General features: G+C 43.7%; 1 protein-coding gene across 1 annotated transcript; it reads left to right on the top strand.

Moving 5' to 3' along the window:
- The first annotated feature begins 16 nt into the window (after nucleotides 1–16).
- TLR2 (toll like receptor 2) lies at nucleotides 17–1,039 on the top strand. Its single transcript, XM_035326193.1, has one exon. The coding sequence runs from the start codon at nucleotides 46–48 to the stop codon at nucleotides 652–654; it is 609 nt and encodes a 202-aa protein (XP_035182084.1). The 5' UTR covers nucleotides 17–45; the 3' UTR covers nucleotides 655–1,039.
- The last annotated feature ends 131 nt before the right edge of the window (nucleotides 1,040–1,170 follow it).

The raw sequence follows: 1,170 nt of genomic DNA, 5'->3' as shown, positions 1-1,170 counted from the left end.
CTGTCGGTGAGAGGGGAGCAGGTTGGAGCCGTGCAGCTCTCCCTGATGGAGTGTCACCGGTTCCTGGTGGTGTCCTTGATCTGCGCTGTGGTTTTCCTGGTCATCCTCATCCTGGTGGCCATCGGGTACAAGTACCACGCAGTCTGGTACATGAGAATGACATGGGCATGGCTCCAAGCCAAGCGGAAGCCCAAGCGACCCCCGCCAAAGGACATCTGCTACGATGCTTTTGTCTCCTACAGCGAGAACGACTCCAACTGGGTGGAAAACGTCATGGTGCAGGAGCTGGAGCAGGCGTGTCCCCCCTTTAGGCTGTGCCTCCATAAGCGGGACTTTGTGCCCGGGAAGTGGATTGTGGATAACATCATTGACTCCATCGAGAAGAGCCACAAAACGCTCTTTGTGCTGTCGGAGCACTTTGTGCAGAGCGAGTGGTGCAAGTACGAGCTGGACTTCTCGCACTTCCGCCTGTTTGACGAGAACAACGATGCGGCGATTCTCATCCTCCTGGAGCCCATCCAGAGCCAAGCCATTCCCAAGAGGTTCTGCAAACTGCGGAAGATAATGAACACAAAGACCTACCTGGAGTGGCCTCATGAAGAAGAGCAGCAGGAGATGTTTTGGGAAAACTTGAAAGCAGCTCTAAAATCCTAGACAGAGACATTTAAGACTGAGTATGTAGAAAATATCTGCTGTATTCATTTCCATTGCCTCTTTGTCCATCATATACCTGTATCTTTATAAAAAGGTTTGAGCTACTGAAATTTTTTGTTACTTGCTGTGAAATTGTTTTATTTTTGTCACTGTAGTCTTGAATTTTCTACGTGTTTTAACCAGCGTTACTAACAAGAGCAGTTTCGTTTAAATATTTAATGATGAAAAGTTATTTAGATACATGGATATGTAGTTTATGTACTTTAATATTTGCAATAGCTTTATGAAAGTGTCTGCTTAGCCAAGGGTGTTTCTCTATTTTTTATTTTTTTTTTTGTATAAAATGTTAATCAAGTGCAATAAAGGTTAGTTTATGTGGGAGTTTATTACTGCATTTATTGCATGTAATTTTCATCCTAGCTCCCCTATTTAAGAGTACATGTTCTCAACAGTATTTCACAATCACTGTAAGTTAAACGTCCAAATCTTCTGAGAATCATGGCTGTAAACTTTAAT

This window comes from Oxyura jamaicensis, chromosome 4, assembly GCF_011077185.1.
Source record: "Oxyura jamaicensis isolate SHBP4307 breed ruddy duck chromosome 4, BPBGC_Ojam_1.0, whole genome shotgun sequence".
Taxonomy (NCBI): domain Eukaryota; kingdom Metazoa; phylum Chordata; class Aves; order Anseriformes; family Anatidae; genus Oxyura; species Oxyura jamaicensis.
This window is presented reverse-complemented; position numbering and strand designations above follow the sequence as displayed.